The 17851-nt window shown below is 55.4% G+C and overlaps 1 protein-coding gene across 1 annotated transcript in view; it reads left to right on the top strand.

The window, feature by feature from the left end:
* The window catches only part of LOC122126160 (c-Maf inducing protein), a 151765-nt gene that overhangs the window by 78831 nt on the left and 55083 nt on the right, over positions 1-17851 (top strand). Inside the window, exon 2 of the mRNA XM_042700775.1 lies at positions 14011-14136. Within this exon, the coding sequence (XP_042556709.1) occupies positions 14011-14136 (126 nt within the window). The remainder of the gene's footprint in view (positions 1-14010; positions 14137-17851) is intronic.

Raw genomic sequence — 17851 nt, 5'->3', positions numbered from 1 at the left:
CCTGCTCTCCAGGTGTCCCAGCCCTGCAGGTCCGTGAGGATCCAGCCAATACAGTAGTAGGAGGACCTGTGCAGGTCACACGCAGGAACCGCGTCCTCCTCAGCAGGCCGAGGTGTGGCTGATGGAGATGTGATTGTGTGCTGAGGCCTGGTCCCTTCCCGTCACATTTGGCCCCTGCCTTTTGCTTCTGGAATGTATTCCAGGGTTTGCCTCATGACATCACAACTGAGCCTGGCTGAACGTGCTCTGTATGCCAGCCCTATGCTGAATGCCTGACCGAGATCACTGCATTCACCTTCCCACTAGCATGCGTGTGGGGGACCTTCTGTGACCCTTCCTGTTGCACAGAGGAATCAGAGGTCAGAGTGAGGCCTCCGAGCCTGAGCTTGAATTGTTGCAGTACCCCCCCCCCCCATGCTGTCAGCGGAGCACTCCCCACCCTCTCTGCAGGCTGCAGGGACCTGAGGCACAAGCAGGAGAAAACATCGCCCCGTACTGAGCTGTGGGTTCTAGTGGGGCCTTCTCACCTGGGAGGGCCGGTCCCATAAGAGGCTGACTTCATCTGTTTGCCGAAGTAAATAGGCTAAGGGGCCCCTGGGGCTGCAGCCGGAGTCCCATGGCCTCTCCTTGCGCCCCTTACTTACCTCCATGGTGCCTCCAGGGATGTTTGAATCGCTGTCCATGTGACGCGCGCAATGACGGTGCACCCTGTCCCTGCCACGTGGGCCATGGTGCCTCAGTGCAGTGTCCCGGGCAGGCAGGGCTTCCTAGCGGAGTGAGCTGTGGGTCTGTGGGCTGTGTGCGTGCAGTGGTGTCTCGGGGCAGGGATGGTTTTCTAATGCAAGGTTGGTCCCTTAACAAATACTTGGAATAAACTTTGTCTCTTGACTAAACGGAAAATTTTCAGACTGAGGGCAGATTCTTATAGATGCTTAATTGTTTAGTGCTGTTCTGAGCACCAAGTGTACCATCTTATCATCTAATCCTGAATCTTGGAGCTGGCGGTGCCCATCAGACCTGAGATGGCCGCAGGTTTCCTTGAAGAAAGGACCCAGAGCAACCAGAGCTTTAGCATCCCCTCAGCTTAGTTTTGTTTTGGAAGTGCCAGTACCAGGCTTACACTCACTGGGGGCTGTCCCTTAGTCTTTTCTGCTCAAGGCTGTTGCTCGACCACTTGAGCCACAGTTCCACTTCTGCCTAGGCTGGCTTAAACCGTGATCCTCAGATCTCAGCCTCACGAGTAGCTAGGGTTACAGATGTTAGTCATCAGTGCCCAGCAGTCATCTCAGTTTTAAGGGGAAATTCCGCATCCGTCTTGGAACTGGTGAAAGACAATATTGTTCTATTCCATTTTATAGGTGATGTCAAGGCACCGAGAGGTGCAGTTAATTGTTCAAATGCACAGTGAGAGGTAGACCATTAATGTGAACATGAACACGGTTTCCTGAGCTTGACTTCTTAACAGACTGCTCTGTGGGTGCTGGGCATGGAGTGATCTGGAGCTCTGTTGTGCTGTTTTCCCACGCTGGAGTGTGATTGCTCTTCCTTCCTCTCTGTGACTGGCAGCATCTCCCACCTGCGTTTCCCACGTTCATCCGCTCGGTGCTCCGTGGCTGGGTTATGTCCACTCTTACCTTGTCAGTAGAGCAGTCATTGCTCTGCTTTTCTTTTATTTATTTATTTTTTTTTGTTGGTCTTGGGGCCTGAACTCTGGGCCTGGGCGCTGTCCCTCAGCTCTTCAGCTCAAGGCTAGTGCTCTACCACTTGAGCCATAGCACCACTTCCAGCTTTTTCTGCTTATGTGGTGCTGAGGAATCGAACCCAGGGGCCTCATGCATCCAAGGCAAATACACTACCACTGAGCCACCTTCCCAGCCCAGCAGTTTACTGTGCTTCTGAGTCTGCCTTCAAGTCTTTAGAACTTGAAGTAACTTCTTGTATCCTCACAGACCCTGAAGTAGACCTGGATGGGGAAACTGAGGCACGGAGTATAGGACCTGCTTGCCCACATTGGACAACCTAGAGCAGGGACTGGAAGCCAGGGAGTCTAGTCCCTGAAATGGTCAGTCCCTGTTCTTTTCCTGCTCCCTTCCCCTCCCCAGGTGGTCCCTCAGCCTGGAGCCCCTTTGCCTCCTCCCCTGAGCCTGAGCGTGGGCCCAGGCCAGACCTTGGAAGCCACTTATCAGATGGGACTGTGGAAAGGTGGGGACTTGGAAGGGCCCCCCAGGGAATCAAAAGGCTGTTCTAAAGGGCAGTAAACAGCCCTTAATTGCTGCCCTGGGTTTCAGTTGCAGACAGCTCTGAGTCAGCCGTGGACCTTGTTGCCATAAAGAAAGGAGTGCCCGCCCCGTCCCAAGGCCACCCTTCCAGCCAACACAGAGTCCCAGGTCCCAGATCCCCAGGGAGATGTTCCCCAGGGTAGTGGCCGCCACCACTGGGCTTTCAGGATTCAGTGAGGCCTCTGTCCCGCCCTGGACACAGCCTTGATGAGTGTGTCGTTTGGGTTTCTGAGTCTGTGACATTAGAAGGAGCCAAGTAGGACAAGGCAGGAGACTTTGATGACCCGGCACGTGGTCCTCGGGGAGCAAGGGAGAGGCCATATGCACAGCGGGTGGCATGTTGATGCCAAAGCTGCCTTCCATGCCCAGGAGCTCCTGATGGTGGCAGTGTGCGGTAAGGGAGGCTCCAAGTGACGACCGTGTCACCGAGGAAGGAGCAGAAGATGGTCACATGGTTTGCTTGTAAGCAAGGAAAGAGAGGCATTTCTGTCTAAAATTATAAAGAATTTCTAAAGGGCTTTGGCACGCACAGGGTAAACTCTGGCTGGCTTTGCCTCTGACCTTGGCTGCCTGACCAGGCAGAGAAAGAGAGGATTGTTCCTGGGCCTGCAGACGGGTTCCTGCCAACATCTGGGCTGCCCAGTCCCTTTGTCTCCCCATTGATGGCAGCAGCACTGGGAAAGTCCTGGGCCTTGGGTCAGTGTGAGCGTCCTGGCATGCCACGCCCCCTGAGGTCAGGCCATGCACTTCTCATCAGCGAAGGCCGGGCGGGGAAAGGAGGCTCCGTTCTTCACCCCTGCGTGAGATGGACCACCCGTCTATTCTTGGTTCTTATTGAGCTACTGTCTAAGGCTAAATCTGATTTCTTTTTCAATCAGTGCCTTGTTTTGCATTAAAAATAAGGTCATTAGGGTTCTTGTCTCCGGGTGAAGTGAGGGCAGGTGCCTTGATGCCGAGGCGTGCCTCAGTGCCTCGTGCGCGTGTGCAGGGGGCAGTGCAGTCCTGAGGTCAGCTCGTTGCTTTAGCACTGGTGCTGGAATTTGAACTTAGAGCCTTCAGCTCTCACTTGGTCTTTTTGTGCAAGGCTGGTGTTCTTCCACTTGAGTCACAGCTCTACTTCCAGCTTTTTGGTAGTTAATTGGAGATAAGGGTTTTATAGACAGAAGTCTGCCCAGGCTGGGGTTCAGTTGAGATTCTCAGATCTCAGCCTTCTGGTAGCCAGGATTGTCAGGCTCAGTCCTCAAGTTTCACTGTCCTCCTTTTCAGTGTCACCCTAGTCCAGGCTTCAGGGTGCTTGTTCTCTTCTTTGGGATACTTCTCAAGGGGGCTTTGGGAGAGATCAGAACATCCACCAAACCTGACAGAGGCCGCCGGGCAGGGCTGAGCAGGCAGGAGCATTATCCATAGGCAAAGCAGCACTGTCTCCCAGTGACTGAGACACCATCACAAGTGGTCATGTTTTCAGTGGAAAGAAGTAGAGAACTTAAACAGAGGCAGGAGATGCAGACAGGAAGTATCTACAGTATTCTAGGGGAAAAAAAAGTGAGAGGTGGCCAGGCTAGGGGAGAGAGAGGACTGAGACGTCCAGGCCACTTGTGGTACGGGAAGCAGCAGGGCTGGCTCCGGGGAAGGCCTCTCTAGGGCTGAGCGCTAGGAGATGTTGAGTCTGCTGGAAAGACATCAGAGCAGGCTGGCTAGCGCTTGGGGGTGCCCTGGGACCAGATAGGGTTCAACTCATGTAGTATCACCAGAAGATGAGCCCTTTACCGAGCAACCCCGTGAAGGTGGGGGCTTTGCTTGGATTGCACGTATCCCCACCACTGAGAACCTGCTGGCAGTATCTGTGTACCACACAGGAAGCACTCAGTAAATATTTGATGGTGGAGTAAACTATGAGTTTGAAGCTCAGGAAGCAGACTCTTAGTCCAGTTTAGATTATTTATTTCCAGCTAAGTATGAGGTAGCATTTGTCTATATGTATGAAGTCATCTTTCTGCTGTCAGAGAGCAAGCCCTGCTTTACCAAGAGTGGCTGCACAGTTTTCTGTGGAAATGGGTTAGGCCATTGGTGGTGGTGGGGGAGGGTGTGTGTAGTTTCTGTTTGTTTGGTTTTAGGGCCAGTTCGAGGGCTTGAACTCAGGGCCTGTTGTAGGTGATTGCTGTTTTTTAGCTTTTACACTCAAGGGTGGTGCTCTACCACGTGAGCCACAGTTCTGCTTCTGCTTTTTTGATGGTTAATTGAAGATAAGAGTCTCATACACTTTTCTGCCCAGGCAGACTTCAAACCTCAGCTCCCAGATCTTCATCTCCTGAGTAGCTAGGATCACAGGCATGGGCCCAGGCGCCTGGCTAGGAAGCCTTTTGTCTGATGGGTGGGAGCCCTACGGAGCATGGCTGAGGTGGATGCGTGTGGGCATCCCTGCTTCACGAACGCCGTGCCCCCAGAGCTGCCAGCACCCAGGCCCTTCTCCGCACGAGCCATGGCAGAGATTACCCTTGCTCCTGTAAGCCCTGAACAACCCATGTCACCAGTGACCAGAGGCAAAGCATCTGCAGTTATCACCTGTTGGGTAAATTGTGAAGCCAGGCTAGGGATACAGGCCGTATGAGCTGAGCCCACATTTCCTAGAACTTTCTTTTACCCCACCTGGCTTTCTCCTGGAGCCCAGTCTGTTCCTGCGCTGTCCCTGCTCACCCCTACCTTGCAGGAGCCGATTGTTTGGGTGTGTGTACCGAAGCACATTGGTCCCTCTAGGGCCGGAAGAGACGAGAGGTATCTGCTGCCTCCATCACTACTGGGTCTGAGCAAGAGCCGATGTGTGCAGATTGGATTCCCTTGTCACCCGTCCCGGAAGCTGCCGGAAGCCTGCAGCCCCAGGCAGGACCCAGAGGAGGAGTCCAGGGACTCCCCGTGAAACACATGCCTTCCCCTGCCAGCACTTGCTTTTCCAAGAACTACTGAGAACCATTGTGTTTATTTGTCTTTGAAATTCTACCCTTGCCTGTCCCAGGAGGAGTGAGATTTTGCAGATCCCCAGTCACTTTGGGACCTGTGGGACTGAGCTCCTGGACCAGCCCCCCCCCCCCCCCCCCGCCGCCCCCCCCTCCCCCCGCCCAGGTCACTGTCGGCTGTTGAAAGGGAAGCAGTTTACTTTTTAAAAAAATTCACCCCCCCCCCCTCCACACACACACATACACACACTGGAGAAAAGCATAACTCATCTTCTGGAATCTCCATCCTTCTGCTCTCCATGCTTTTTCCCCAGGCCTGTTCAGAAAAACTCTTGAGAAAGTTTGGGTACACGTGTCAGTTGCAGCTTACCTCTCCCTCAGAGGGTCTCAGGTGGGCTGCCCTCCTGCTGGTCATTCTCATCATGTAGAGAACAAGAGAGCTGTGCAGACCCACCCCCAAGGCCTCAGCTCCCTCCTAAGCCACCTCCAGCCGCCTCACTGCCCCAAGTGGATGAATGGGATTTGGCTTTGAATACAGATGGGCCTAGGGGATTTTCCTTCAAATGTGTCCCCAGGAAGTTTCTGTAGAACTTATCTAATGCTTCTGCAGAATTTAGGGTTCAGGCCAGCTAGAAGTCCCCAGAGGGGCATTGCTAGAGACAGAGGCCCATCCATTCACCCACAGAAGCCCAAACCAACCAGCTGACTGTAAGTTTGAAAGGCATCCTTTGTGTAGGGTTTCATCCGGTGGTTGCCTGGCCTGTGGCAAGGCAGAATCATGGCAGAGTGTATGGTGGGGGGTGGTCTGCTTTGTGGTGGCCAGGAAGGAGGGAGTGTGATTCCAGGACTCCCTTGGAGGGCGTGGCCCTAGTGACCTAACTTCCTCCCGAAGGTTCTGCCACCCCTGACAGAACCACAGGTTGGTGATGAAGCATTTATCACATGGGAGTGTGTAAGAGCCAAATCATAGGAACATTTCTGTGTTCTGTGTTAAAACTCTCCAGAAGGAAGAGCAGAGAGAGAACATTCTACTCACCTCACATTCATGCATGTACGCATCCTTGAATCACCTTCGTAGTCTCTCTTGAATGCCTTAGACATGGCCAGTTCTGGCCCACCCTTTGTCTTTGTAAATAAAGTTTTATTGTAACACAGCCAGGGTCATTAGCACACTGCCCAGGCCTGCTTTCACACCAGGGGAGTACAGCTCATTAGCCCAGTTAGAAGAGACCATGTGACCCTCAAAGCCTGAAGAACATTCTGGCTCTTGACAGAAGCATTTGCTGGCTCCTGGTTTAGAATCCTACCAGGCTCAGAGGGCGGGTTTCACTGGTAGTTAGCAGCCTGGCGTTGAAGTTCTCTTCCCTGGGCCTCAGTTTGTTCAGCTGTGAAATGGGGTCAGAGTAGCACTCCTCTCCTAAGTGTTCTGAAGGAGGTTCTGGGAAGTTGTACAGAGCTTGTCATCACCCCTGGACCCAAGCTGAGGTGCTGAATTGAAATGCAGGTGCCTCTTCCTAAGAGTTCTGGGCACCAAAAACAGCTCATACAAGTACAGAGAAAGAACCTGGGATCAGGGTGACCCCAGGCTCACAAGCAGCCAGCATCAGCGTGCTATCTTGGACCACTGACAGTGTTTCCCCCAGCCCTGCCTAGCGTGTTTGGGGACCACAGGCTTCGAAACTTTACCACTTGAGGCTGCTCTCCTCATGTTGGAACACGGATGCGCTCCAGCTGACGTGAGGCTGGCATGTGACTTGGAAGTTGGAATGTGGTCGTGTAGAGAGGTGCAGCTGCTGGCCTAGCCTGTGACCCCCGGGTTCCCACCCCTTTCCTGGGGCTCTGTGTCAGGCTTGCCTCTGCTGCGGCTGGGAGCTGCCCCCGTCCATCTCCAGCGGGGCTTGTCCTCTCAACCCAGTCATCATTTTCTCCTGGGCAGGGTGGCCCCTGTCTGGGCACCGGTTTTCATAGTCTTTCTGGAATTCTCTGTGAAGATTGGCTTTTGTTTTGGTCTGGTCATGGGGCTTGAACTCTGGGCCTGGGCGCTGTCCCTCAGCTCTTCAGCTCAAGGTTAGCGCTCTACCACTTGAGCCACAGCGCCACTTCCAGCTTTTTTTCTTTTTGCTTATGTGGTGCTGAGGAATTGAACCCAGGGCCTCAGGCATGCAAGACAAGCTCTACCACTGAGCCACCTTCCCAGCCCCCTGGGCTTTTTGTTAAAAATGAGCATTTTAAACCAAGTGTGGTGGTACATGCCTGCAGTCCTTGCATACGGAAGAGGGGGAGAGACGATGAGAACATAAGAGAGATTAGGCCGCGGAGGGCGGGCTCTGCCTCAGGTCCTCCTGAGCCCAACAGCTCCGGCGTCCCAGGCCACAGCTACCACCCAACCCCAGCCCCTGCCCTTGTTTGCTATGCCCAGGATGCCCAGAGCTCCCTTGCAAGACCTAACTCAAAAGGACACCTCAGGGAATTCTCCGGGATGTTATGGAACGTTCCACCTCTCTGTCTCCCTTGCTCTGTACCACGCGTGCCGTCTGGTAACAGTGCTTATCACTCCGGACTGTCGCTACCTTTGTGTACAGCTGAGCCACCCGTGGCACAGCTAGCCGGCACGAGGCTCCGTGCCCGGTCTGGGAGGGCCGCAGGGACGTGGTACCATGGATAAACGTGGTGGCCTCAGGCAGCAGTGCCGGCTTTGGTGTGGCCTTTCTGCAGAGCAGCTGTGAGTGGAAGTCCCCTTCTTCCACAGAAGGGGCAACTCCCCCCTCTCCCAGCACTGAGACAGATGGTGCTTGGCTGAGATTTGGTTCTGGAATGTTCTGCATCCAAGCGGGCTGCAGTTGCCCTTAGATATGACTGTGGACTCGGTGAGAATGGTGCGGGCGGGCGGAGGGGGGTATCTTTTGAGTCACTCCAGCTGGTCCAGCTGGTTAAGGCACCCACCCCATAGCATGGGTGCCAGCCACTGTACCCCAGCGACCAGATTCCCAGGCTCCTAAGGCTTCAAGGACTGGAAGGGTCTGGATGTGGGAATATCAGTTCTCTATTATTAAACTTCTTGAGGCCTTTGGCCATAAAAGGGGGCAGCTGCCACAGCTGGACCTGTGATTAATGAGCCCCCAATGCGCCTCCTGACCGTGTCGCGGACGCCTGGATGGCCCTGCACAGGGCTGCCCAGCTGAGCTCCAGGCAGAGGTGGTCCTCGGGATCTTGTTGGCCTGGGGGATGTTGGAGGTAGGCATGAGGAGGTGGTTCAGCCTGCCCAGAGCGGCTCACCGATCACATTGCTGGCTTGTCCCCATCTCTTTGACCCTTTCTGGAATAATCCACGATTGAAGGAGGAGCTTGAGCAGGGCCCAGTCTTCTCATGAGCAACTGAAAATATTTCCCACCACATACTGAACTCCTACCAGGCACCCCTACTGCCGGGAGTTGAACCCACGGAGCTCATGAAGGCTCAGACCCTGCCTACCATCTTCCCTAAACCTCTGCTCCACCACACTGTGTCACGCTGTCTTTGGAGGCTGGGGTCGTGGCAGAGCAGCCCTCGCCCAGTGCCGGCCACCTTGCCAGCAAATTACTCTCTGCACACACCCTTCAGATGAGTGAGGCAGCCATCACTGGCTTCTTAGTTGGGAAGCACTTCCCATACCACAATTCCCCGTTCCACAGTGTGAAATTTGCTTGTCCTTCCTATTCACGTCTGTTCACTATTCTTATCGAAGCACATTTTTGTCACCCTCAAAGATAGCCCATGTCCATTAGCAGTAATTCCCCGCTTCTCTACCCACCCGCTCTCCTCCAGCTCCCAGTAACCACTAATCTGTGTCTGTCTCTGAAGATTTGCCTGTCTGGACATTTCCTCCACACAGAGTCAGACAACGCGTGGTCTTTTGTGTCTGGCTTCTTGCAGTCAGCCATGTTAGAGGAACAGCCAGACACTAAGGGCGCAAACCTGACATCTCCATGTGTGTGGTAGATTCACAGAGAGAGGCCAGTGAGGGGGCTGGGGTGGCAGGCAGTGACTTGGGGTATCCTTTGGGGTAATGAAAACCTCCCAGGGCTCCCCATAACACCTGGATGTCCTACGGGCCTCTGAACTGTGCATTTCTGAGCCCTTCCTGCTTGATTGTACTTCAGTTGGTGGAGGGGCCCAGAGGAACCCAGGGGCCTCCCATTGCTCAGGGCGAGTATGACAATGCCCTGCGGTCACGGTTGTTTGCTCTGGGAGCGTTCCCTGCCATCTGACAGGCAGTGCTCCTCTGGAGCACTGATTTTCCTGCCAGTGGGATGGTACCCGGGAGCCCACCGTGCAGCGCGGTCCCTTGGGATGACTCAGGACCCTCCCTATGTGGGGAGGAGACCGTTGCTGCCATGGTCTGTCCTGCTCATTGTCAGGGCCATTTTCAACCCCATTCCCGGTAGGGCCAGACCTCTGCCCCTCCTCACCACAGGCTCAGAGGGGCCGACGGAGGGACTTTCCAGCTGGGTTTCTCCTCCCGGGGTCCAAGCCTCTTCCATGGCCTCCCCTCCCCCTCACTGAGAGCCTGCCTTGCGTCAGCCGGAGACTCGTCCTGGGGGCTGTGGACGTCACGATTCATGCTCATCTTCAGAGAAATCCCCATGGAAACCAGCAGACACGTTTGGACGAGAGCAGCCGCTTCCCTAGAAAGGCAAAGTAGAAGTAGAAAGGCTGAGGCCTGGAGCCATGTGGGAGCTGGGTGTGTTGGCCATTCCAGCCTCTGCAGCTGGTAGGAGGACCTTGAAGGTCCCCCAGATTGTCCCCCAGGGGTCCTCACAAGGCCTGTCTAGCCCATCTTTGCTGACTCCAGTCCAGGCCATCACAGCGTCCTGGGCCAAGAGCTCACCGCAGAGCCAAGGAAGGGAATAGCGGCTGGCCAGTCTTGCAAACACAAGATCCTGCACCCTCCGCCCCAGAGCAGAGGGGCAGAGAGACAGCTCGCTCACCTGTCCCCAGCTCCCGTGGGAGGCCAGCATCCCCAGGACCCCAGGGGGTGACCCCTGCACCTTGCACAGGATGCTTACACGAACCAAACCTGCCTGGTTAGACCATGGTCAGGCCACCAGCAGCACTCAGCAGAGCCGGTGGCCAAGGACAGCGGCCCCTTAGCCCGGGCCAGGGCTCCCAGCCTCTCCTTAATAAGTCTCTAATGAGGGTAATTTGGCAATGGCGTAAAATATGCTCTTACCCTTTGTCCCAGTAATTCCACTTCTGGGAATCCGGCCTAAAGAAATAATCCTAAATATAGGGTAGAAAAACATGTCTCACAGGGTGTCCGCTAGAATTGTTTAGAGTTCCCAAAGCGAAACAACATCCCTGGGGGAGATACCCCCCACCCCGGGTGGGGGGAGCAGAATGTGTTGCAGCCACTAGGACCAGATGGTTCCAAGGTGACCACTCCTGTGCCAGTGCCTGTATGGGATGCGGTGGGCTGAGGCGTTGCAGAATTACACGGTTTGGGTTCTGTTTAAATCGTGTGCGCCTTTGACGGGGAACGGGGTGCACTGGCGTGCTCCTGGGTGGTCCTCGTGTGGTTTCGTGAAAGGTCGGCTGTTCCTCGCCTTCCCGTGAGCTGCGTTCACGCCTTGTCTTTCTTTTGGCCAGGCTTGGGTTGTGACTGACCTGCAGTGAATTCACCCCTTCTCCTGGGTGGGAGGTAGTCAGCAGCAGCTACTGAAGCGGGCAGCTCCTCCACCCTGGCATCTGCCCACCCAGCCCAGCTCCTGGGCAGCTGGGCGCATCTGATCCCATCCCTAGAGTTTTGTTGATTCTAGGCTATCAGTGGAACTAGGTGAGCTTGCGTTCAGGAAACTTGAGGCGCCATGCTCCGGCCATGCTCCGGGCCTTCCCTGTGGGCCTGCTCTCTCTCTCTCTCTCTCTCTCTCTCTCTCTCTCTCTCTCTCTCTCTCTCCTTTCTGTCTCTTTCTCTTTCTCTCTTGCCCTCCCTCCCTCCCTCCTCCTTCCCTCCCTTCCTCCTCTCTCTTTTCTTTTTTTAGAAGGTAGCAAGGAATGACTTAGCACCGTAAAACTACACCTTGAGGTGTGAGGCGGGCAGTTTTCAGAGGGCCGGCTTCCTGCGCTTGTCAGAGCTTGGTATTTGGCCCGTAGGGTGGGGTGAGGTGAGGTGACTCAGGTGGTGTGGCGTTGAGGCCCCAGGCCCTCTGGTGTGCTAGCACGGGGGCTGTGTGTGGGAAGGCACACACCTGTGCGATCCAGAAGGCCAGGCCGGGTGCCAGCAGGTTGGATGCTTTGTCTCCTCTCCCCGCCCCCCCCCCCCCCAACTTGAAGGCCATCAGTGGAGGGTGACAATGGTCTTTACGCCCCGGGCGGCCTGGCCTTGATCAGGGAGAGAGCCGGTCAGCTCAGTCATTGGCTCAGGGTGTCACCCCGTCCTTTACTCATTCCTGCTCACCTCTCCCTGCAGGCCTGCCTGCCCTAAGCTGGAGTTCTGTGGGTATGGCCTGGCCTGGCCACTTCCTGCTGATGGGGTCCTAGGGTTCTTGGGGGCAAGAGTCCTAGGAACCTGTGGCGGCTGGACAGTGCTGGCGTTAAGAAGGTAGCCTTTCTGTTGTGGACTAGCAGGACCAGCGTTGTCATGAAACCACCATGGGCCAAAGCGTTCTGCAACCCTGAGGTGACACTTGCAATCAGGTCCCAGTGAGCCCAGGCAGGAGTCAGAGCAGAGAGCCCGGGATCTGTGTGATCCAGCAGTCTGGGTCAAAGGCGAGGTCTGCCCCGACTGGCCTCTCAGGACTGGCCAGGCGTGGCCTTGTTGCATACCAGGTGCCTCGCAGGAGGCACTCCCGTCCTCCGGCTTGAGGAGGTGAATGGCTCAGAGCAAAGAAGACGAGAGGAAGATGAGTCAAGAATGCAGAGTTCCCATCTGCTGCAATTCCCTGGCGGGCACAAGTCGGGAGTCAGAACTTGGAGGCAGGAGCCATGTCTGAGGGCTTGTTCGAACTCCTCCCTCGGGGTTGACTGCTTCTCAGTCTTAAAGGATTAAGATGTTGGCAGTCTGACTTGGTACTTCCCTGGCCAGGAGTAAGCTAGCACTCAGGAAGGGACACATGGGAGTAGCTGAAGTGTATGAGTCAAAAGAACCTAAAGCTAAAAAGCCTAAAACTAGAGACACCACCATAGAGCGAATGCAGAAGGAAGTCCGAGTCCAAAGACAGCCAGGTAAATAGTATAGGGAGTAAGTTTGGCCAGGTGCAATGTAACCCTAGTTACTCAAGAGGCTGACACCTTGAGGATCGTGTGTTTGAAGCCAGCCCAGGCAGGAAAATCTGTGAGACTCTTATCTTTAACCAACAAAAAGCTAGTTGGAAAGCATGAGGCAAGTGGTAGAGTGCCATCTGAAAGCAAGAAAGCAGAGTGAGTGTACAAGGCCCTGAATTCAAGCACATGCACACACATAGGCATGTACATGCAGTGTGCACGAATATTTAGAGTCCATGGAAATACTGTTTTTACGCCTCTGCTTACATAGTAGGGCTTTGCATAGGCTAAGTTGTCTTTCTCTGTCTCCCCGTGGAGGTGTGCATCTGAGGGCTGTGGTCGGTAGCCATGTCTAAGAACCCTTGCTCTTGGCTTCAGGTACTTTTGGAAGGGTTGCCACCAGTAACTCCGTTTTTGTCGTTGGGGTTTGAGACGTTCTATAGCTCATGCTCTCCTTGTTTTGGTGAGTCCTGGGCAGATGTTTGGGGGGAGCATCCCTCAGTTGTTTATCTGAATTTGGGGGAGGAAGACCCCAAAAATGAAGTTTGGTCTTTTTTCACAGTATGTCCTTTCATGAATCTTTTCACTGTGTTCCTGGTGCTGTGTTGATTAATAAGCCTATGACAAATTCAACCTCCCTTAATGCTTCCCACAATGCTATTAAGTAAATTCCTGATCTTCTCATTAGAGGAACCCGGCCCAGAGAAGTGCATTAATGTGCTTAAGGATACACAGGAAGTGGCTCAAACATGTGTCTCCATGGTTCTAAAGACTGCCTTTGGGCCAGGTGCTATTTGAGGCAGTGCAAAAGCAATCTTACACAGCTTCAAAAACATTTATGCGTAGTCTTTTTGGACAAAGTCTTGCTGGCAACTTCTAACACGCACACACACGCATGCACGCACACACCACCCAAACCCGGCCGGGTCATGAGGAGTGGACTCATAGCCAGTTGCTCAGGTAAATGTTGGCCATGTTCAGGACAAGGAACTGTACCCACATGGCCTGGCTTTGGTCTCCAGGAGGATTGTGGGAAATAGAAGCTTCTAGGCTTCCCGTTAAAGTGCTCAGTTGTGCTCAGAAGAGCTGAGGTCTGGATATTGGGCTTGGTCTGCAGTCAGGCCACATGGCAGCACATGGTGGCCAGTCAGAAGCCCAGTGCACCGGCCAGAGGCATGGGCACGGATTCTGTGCCAGCCCACCGGGAGCCCCAGAAGGAAGTGGAGTGTGGGGTTTGAGATCTTGACACTCAGCTCTGGGTGCCCAGTGTAGGATGGCATGGACAGCGGAGGGGACCTGATTGATGCTTTGTGGGCCAGAGATGATAATGGTGGCCGGTGCTGAATTCTGGGGACACTCCCCAGTCCTTTTCCTCCGGGGGTCCCCCATCTGTCCACACTCCACACCTGTGAGCAGCGAGTCCCCCAGCACCCCTCTCCACTGGTCTCTGGGACGCTCCTGGGACCCGGGTTCTGAGCCTCCGTGCCCGGCCAGCCTGCATATCTGACCTGTGTGTATGTGTCTTTCTTTCTTTCTACAGCCAACTGGGTACATGGAAAACTCAGTCTCCTACAGCGCCATTGAAGATGTCCAGCTGCTGTCATGGGAGAACGCTCCGAAGTACTGTTTACAGCTCACCATCCCTGGGGGGACCGTCCTGCTGCAGGTAGGAGGAGCCAGCAGGCTGCACTTTCCGCCCCTCCTCCCTCCCCCCCCCCCCCCTCCAGTTTCTGCTCTGCCTGGCCCTGGGCAGCGGTGGGCCACTGCCGCTGCCCTGCCCTCTCCTGTCTCAGAAAAAGCTGTAAGGGTGCCTAACACCAACTGTAAGAAAGGCACAAATGGAGCAGCCTGAGGAGGAGGAAAGAATTGCAAGGATTGAGCTCCTTCTGTATGCCTTCACTGCCTTAGTATTTGATCTTAAACCCAAGAAATGAGTTGTGAGGGTTCCATTTGGCAATGAGGAGACTGAGGCATGCAGGCCCAGTTGCTAGGCCTTAGAGGACCATGAGAAGCAATGAACCACACGTGCTGCCTTCTCATCTGTACAAGGAGGAGGTTTCTTATTCTTGGTTGATTCTGGAACCCAATGGCCGTACCTCCTGCTCGGAGGAAGAATGTGTGCATTTGTTTATTAGTCCAGGATTTGATGTTAACAATGTAAATTGGTGAAGCAAAAAGGAAGCTGTAATGCTGAATCTATTGAAACACGTGGGAAGTACAGGAGAGGATTTCAGGCATCGCTGGATCCAGGAGTCAGATGATGACATTAATATTCAGCATGCCTCTCCCTTTCTTCCTCTCCCTCTTTGCACTTCCTGGCTCTTCTTCTGTGTGTTGCTTCATCAGGAGGCTGACTCTCTCAACATGTGGTGGGAAGAGCAGGTCCTTGGCCACCCGAAGCCACATTCCTACAATCCTTAGAAAAACAAGCCCGTTTCCTTCCCAGTACCTTGCATACAGTCTCCTGGAAGACCTTGGTTGGCTCTGCTGAAGTCCCGTCCCTCAGAAATGCTCTCCTGGTTGCCTGCCCACCGTGACTGATCCACCAGGCCCTCCCCGGACCGCAGGAGGTGGAGGTGGGGGGTGCACTCAGAAGGGAGAAGTGAAAGGCAGAATGAAGCGGCACAGCCACATGCCGGCCCCTGTCCTGCAGGCATCAGTTCCAGAGGAACCGAGTCAGAACTTGGCCAGAGAAGTTTCCTCTTCAGCTGGGAAGGGCAGAGCCTTGGCCTCCTTAGGAACATTTCCTTTCTGTCTGTCTGGGAAAACCTCCTCTTGCCAGATAGATGCTCCCTGAAACCTTCTTCAGGTAGCCACTAGGGTAGGGGTATGCGACTCAAAGAGTAGAGGACTTGCCTAGAAAGTGTGAGGCTCTTGAGTTCAAACCCCACCTAGCACTACCAACATACATAGTGGCTATATATATATATAGCCACTAGCTTGGGACAAGTGCCAGGATCTGAAAGGTGCTGGCCCATTCATCATGGCCAACGCATCCTCTGCTGGAGGACACGGAAGACCCTGCCCACCCCGGTCTGTCTTCCTCTAGTCCTGCTCTGCCCGCTGAGGACACGCCCCTCCCCGAGTCCTGTCCCCTCCATCCTGCCTCATGGGCCATTTCCCCCTCCTGCCACTTCCTCCTCCTCCCTCCTTGCCTTCCTGTCCGATGCTGTCAGATGCCGCACAGAGCACCATCCACACCAGGGTGGAGATGCCAACCCCCTTGGGTGGAAGACCATCTGGGCCGCAGTAGCCAAGAGAGGCCGGCAGGCCTGGGAACAGCCCGCCCGCTCTGTGGGCTGTCTTTCCTGTGCTGGAGAGGCCGCATGCTTGCAAAGCGCCCAGAGCCTCTAGGGAGGCCGAGCCATAAACAAATGATTGCAGAAGCCGGTGGCTGAAATAGAGGCATGTCCCAGCGGACCAGGGCCCAAGAGGAGAGGAATGACTCAGTCTGCCTTAGGGTGCCAGAGCAGGCTCCCCAGGGATCCAGCATTCGATCTGGGCACACAGGGTTGAGTAGGAGTGTGCCAGGGTGGTGGTTGGGGGTGTGCAGTCTGGGTAGGGAGCGTGTGAGTGGGGCGTGGAGCTGGCTGTGGCTGTGGCTGGATGGAGGGCTGCATTTAGGGTCTGTGGCTATGTCCAGAGCACGCAGGTCCCGTCCGCCAAAGGAGGAAGTAGCAGCCTGATGAGGGCCAGAGGCAGCCATTGAAAGCTCTTAAAGGATGGAAGGCACCCTAGGTTACAGGTGCAGAGCCGACATGGAAGGGACAGAGGGACACAGGAGGGAGACTAGAAATGGCTGGGCAGGGCAGGGAGGCCCTGACCCCATTCTTCCAGGCTGGAGCTGGCTACTCTGGCATGGGAGGCCCTCTTGGTCTTGGGGCTGCTTGAGGAGGGCCAGAATGCCAGTCACCCTGGGCAGAGGGGCTGCGGGGATGCAGGATGCTGGTCAGGGCCTGGAATGTTCCTTTAACCCGGCCGTGGCCGGGAGCCCAATGGTAATGACTCGCCTGGACGGCTGCTGTAGGCAGGGCTGTGCGTCAGAGCTCCCGCTATGGGGCCAGAGCTGCGGGCGGGCGGGCCTCTGGCTCCCCCAGCATCCCCCTCGCCTGCCACCCCTACTCGGATGCATAGTCAGAGGTAGAAGCGGCAGAGGAGGAGGAGAGGCAGGAGAGAAGAGGGAGGCCGGCAGCTCAAGATCCAGAGCAGATTTAGCTTGGCAGAGAGCGCAGCAGCCTTCCATGGTCCCCGGGGAGCCCAGGTGGGTGCCGCTCTGCCCCTTGCAGGGCACCCCCAGCTTGCAGGGCACCCCCAGCGTAGGGCAGTGGCCGCAAGCCAGCTCCTGCCTCCACGCTGGTCCCCCCCCCCCCGCCCCCCCCCCCCCCTCGGTGTGTGCAGCTGGCTGGAGATGACCGCCCTGTAGTTCCAAGAGGCCCGGTGACACTTGGCTCTTGGATGCCGGGCACCTTGATCCTGCTCACATTGTGCTTGTAATAGTGGCAAGGCCTGGATTTAGTGATGACACATGGTCACCAAGAGCCACCCCAGTGGCCCTGGACAGACCTTCCCTGCTGACTGGTAGGAGGGGCAGAGGGGCCTGTGCACCGTGGTGTGTGCGCTGCTTAGTCTGCCCCAGGGGGTTGCATGCGCTCTTCCTCCATGCAGCTGGGTGCCTGGCACCCCATACAGCTGGTTGCCACTGTGGTGGTCTGTGCAGGCAGCTCTGGGGGACACTGGGGAGCTTTGTGTCTGGGGCGTGGCATACGCTTTTCTGTGCACTCCTCCTAGGAGCGTGGTCTTGTGTGGGCTCTGTATGCTTCCTGTCTTGCTCTGCCCTAGCACGGGGCTTAGCCTCTCCACCTGGGGAGAGAGGGGGTGTCAGGATCCTCTGGGGGTCCCTGTTTCTCCTGCCTACCCCCACTGCTTGCTGGTTTGGGTGTGTCTCTTTCAGGATGCAGCTGTGCCTGTCTGATTTCCTCCATCTCTGATCTTTTCTCTCCGACTCCCTTCCCTCCTTTCCCCTCTCTTCCCCATCTTTTCTTCCTCTCCCCCCCCTCCCTCCTCCCCCCCACCGCACATTCTATTTCTCCTATCTGGTTCTGTCATTCTCTGCCTGCGTCCTTCTCTCTCCTCCTCCTCCTTCCCTTCCCTTCCTCTTCCTTCCCTTGTCTGTCTTCAAGGGGGTTCCTCACAGGGCTCCTGCTTCACTAGCATTTGAATCTGTGCCACAGGCAGGCAGACCTCACAAGGCTGCCCTGGTTTCTGGGAAGACTTAAGTGGGCGTTTGTGCCATACCCTTGTCCCCAGCCCAGAGACCAAGTAATATGCCTGCAGGCGCCCGCCATCCCGCGTGGCCACCGCCACGCTTCTAGATGCTTTGT

This window comes from Dipodomys spectabilis, unplaced genomic scaffold (genome assembly GCF_019054845.1).
Source record: "Dipodomys spectabilis isolate Male_0828 unplaced genomic scaffold, ASM1905484v1 ptg000273l, whole genome shotgun sequence".
Classification (NCBI taxonomy): Eukaryota; Metazoa; Chordata; class Mammalia; order Rodentia; family Heteromyidae; genus Dipodomys; species Dipodomys spectabilis.
This window is presented reverse-complemented; position numbering and strand designations above follow the sequence as displayed.